The sequence below is a fragment of the Colobus angolensis genome, unplaced genomic scaffold, assembly GCF_000951035.1.
Source record: "Colobus angolensis palliatus isolate OR3802 unplaced genomic scaffold, Cang.pa_1.0 Scaffold587, whole genome shotgun sequence".
Lineage (NCBI taxonomy): Eukaryota > Metazoa > Chordata > Mammalia > Primates > Cercopithecidae > Colobus > Colobus angolensis.
In genome coordinates, this window is record NW_012119454.1 from 157,055 (window position 1) to 160,393 (window position 3,339).

General features: G+C 39.9%; 1 protein-coding gene across 1 annotated transcript in view; it reads left to right on the top strand.

Moving 5' to 3' along the window:
• ARSH (arylsulfatase family, member H) overlaps positions 1-3,339 on the top strand; it is a 28,174-nt gene that overhangs the window by 2,517 nt on the left and 22,318 nt on the right. Inside the window, exon 2 of the mRNA XM_011962245.1 lies at positions 1,419-1,540. Coding sequence (XP_011817635.1) covers positions 1,419-1,540 — 122 coding nt within the window. The remainder of the gene's footprint in view (positions 1-1,418; positions 1,541-3,339) is intronic.

The following is a 3,339-nucleotide window of genomic DNA, read 5'->3' on the forward strand; positions in this document are numbered from 1 at the left end:
CTCTGTCATCCAGACTGGAGTGCAGTGGCATGATCTTGGCTCACTGCAGCTTTGACGTCCCAGGCTCAAGTGATCCTCCCTCCTCAGCCTCCTGAGCAGCTGGGACTATAGGCATGAGCCCCCACACCCGCCTAATTTTTTTTGTTTTTTGTAGAGTTGGGGTTTTGGCATATTGCCCACCGTGGTCTGAGTTCAAGTGTTCAGCCCCTCTTGGCCTCCCAAAGTGCTGGGGTTACGGGCGTGAGCCATCACGCTCAGACTTCATTATAATCTTTCTGTGAGATTATGGAAAAAAAATGTTGTACACATGGGATCAAGATTGGGTATGGTTTAGCTTTTAGGAGAACAGGCACGTCTTTTTTTCAACCTGTAGAATTCTGTAAGTTTTACAAAATTTTTGCAACATATTAGACAAAATGGGAAATAAATTAAACTCCAAAATGTCACAATTTGGTTATAAAATAGGTCAATTTTACCGTAAGATATATATTAATGGGAGGCTGAGGTGGGAGGATCATTTGAGGCCAGGAGTTTGAGACCAGCCTGGGCAAAATAGCAAGACCTGTATCTCTGCATAAAATTTTAAGGCTGGGTGTGGTGGCTCACACCTGCAATCCCAGCAGTTTAGGAGGCTGGTGAAAGCGGATCACTTGAGGTCAGGAGTTCAAGACTAGCTTTGCCAACATGGTAACAACTCATCTCTACTAAAAATACACCACTGGGCGTGGTGGCTCACGCCTGTAATCCCAGCTAGTCGGGAGGCTGAGGCAGGAGGATCACTTGAACTTGGGAGGCAGAGATTGCAATGAACCGGGATCGTGCCACTGTACTCCAGCAAGGGTAACACAGTGAGGCCCTGTCTCCAAAAAAAAAAAAAAAATTAAATTAAATAAAAATTTAAATAAAGTAGTAGGGCATGGTGGAGCACACCGGTGGACCTAGCTACTTGAGAGGCTGAGGTGGGAGGATCACTTGAGCCCAGGGAATTCAAGGTTGCAGTGAGCTATAACTGCACCACTACACTCCACCATGGGCAACAGAGCAAGAGACAGTCTCTTAAAAAAATATGAAACACATTAAAAATTTATTTAATCTAAATTACCTGTTAATTTTAGGTCCTTGATAAGAAGAAATTGGCTAATTTTTTCATTGAAATACATTTTTTTCTCAGACTCATAAAACTGTATACCGAGTGACCTGTATTCATTTGTAATAGTTTTGACTAAAGATATATTTTAAACTTACATTTCCCTTTGCTTTTAACCATCAATGCATCTAAGGAAGTAAACAGATTAAAGTTTAAAAAAAATGGATTTTAGGTTTACCAGAAATAGAGTCAACTAGAATAGCTTTGATCCTTGATCATTGTATTGAGAATTTTTAGAAACTCACCTGCCGAATTCTTCTTTGGTCTGCAGCACACCTAATATTGACCGCCTGGCAAGTGAGGGAGTGAGGCTCACCCAGCATCTCGCAGCTGCTTCCATGTGCACCCCAAGTCGGGCTGCCTTCCTGACCGGCCGGTACCCCATCAGATCAGGTGAGGCAATGAAAAGGCAGCAACATTTCAGTCTCACCAGAATGCATTCTAATGATTAGTTTTTGCAAATCTTTGTAAGAATTCTCAAAAGGTCACTCAGAGCATTGGGGATCTAAAATCAAAGGGGGTTGTTATCCCTGGACAGCTTAAACATGTGTGCCTTTCACCAGGTACCACTGCACCTGCCCATCTCTGTGCATATAGTGACAGGGTTTAGGCCTGTTGGGGGCAATTTGCCAACTTACGGACAACACTCCCATTTTCAGGTACTTGTGCTAAGATTTCTCAAGAGGCCCCTGATGTTTTTAAGCTAGCGGAAACCATGCAGTGGTTCTGAGATAAGTGGATCTAATCTATCTCCAAAGACGAGATTGGAAAAGTAGACACAGTTGGGAAAAACAGTATAAGTGAGAAAAAAAAAGGAAATGAAACTTACATGCTTCCTTACTGGACCCCATCATTTCAAGATTTAGACTTACCAAGTTGATATAATGACAATTAAATGTTTTCCTTTGCTGCTTAGCTTAGAATCAATACCTACAAACATCCACCCAACATCAATATTATGAACAACAATTTTTATACCCAGCTAAAATATAGTGCTCCCCTTAGACACCATTGAAGTGTTCATGGTTATCAGCCTCTATGTGAAATATTGTGCCATACTGCTGCATTTTATTTAATTCTAGTATTTGCTTGTCATAATTTTAGTATACCTGCCTTCACAGTTTAATTTTTCAGTGAAAAATTTTTCTATATGAATTTTCTTCCTTCTAAGTAGTAACTTCTCATCTGATACATTCAAGGAATGAACTAATTAGGTTAATGAGAATTATGCTAAAATTAAAAATAAACACTGAAAGTTTTTGTCCTATAAATATTGATTTATTATTATCTTTTTTTGTTGCCTAATGACCTTCTTTTGTAATTCAAGGTTCTCCATTTTGTTCAAAATAGTTTGATTTCTAGATAAGCGGTCTCTGTATAACACAGTACCATGTATGAAGAGGGATAAAGATATGAGTCTGTATGAGTTTCCAAAAAAAAAAATCACACTTATAAGTTCAGGATTTCAGGATTTTTTTTTTTTTTTTGAGACAGACTCTCGCTCTGTCGTCCAGGCTGGAGTGCAATGGTGTAATCTCAGCTCACTGCAATCTCTGCCTCCCTGGTACAAGTGATTCTCCTGCCTCAGTTCCCGAATAGCTGGGATTACAAGCATGCACCACCACGCCCGACTAATTTTTGTATTTTTAGTAGAGATGGGGTTTCACCATGTTAGCTAGGCTGGTATCGAACTCCTGGCCTCGTGTGTGATCCACTCGCCTTGGCCACCCAACGTGTTGGGATTACAGGAGTGAGCCACCATGCTCGGCCTAATTTCAGGGAATTTTAAGTATTGATTATGGTGAAATAAAATTTATTTTAAAAAAATAAGAAAAAATTAAGTGATTGGTGGAGAGATTTCAAGTCATTGCCATGTGTATATTTTTAATTATTTCACACAAACGGTTCAGTTTAATTCATTCTACTTATCAAAAATTTCAGCAAAATAGTTCAACAGCAAAATAATGGTCTAATGCTTCCCTTAATAAAACTGTTTCTCTTTCCTATCAATAACACTATCTAGAGTCTACTTTCTTCTCCTTCCAAGGTAGGATCCTTGAAATGTATTTTTTTCTTTTGAGATGGAGTTTCCTTCTTGTCACCCAGGCTGGAGTACAATGGCATGATCTCAGCTCACTGCAACCTCCGCCTCCCAGGTTCAAGTGATTCTCCTGCCTCAGCCTCCTGAGTAG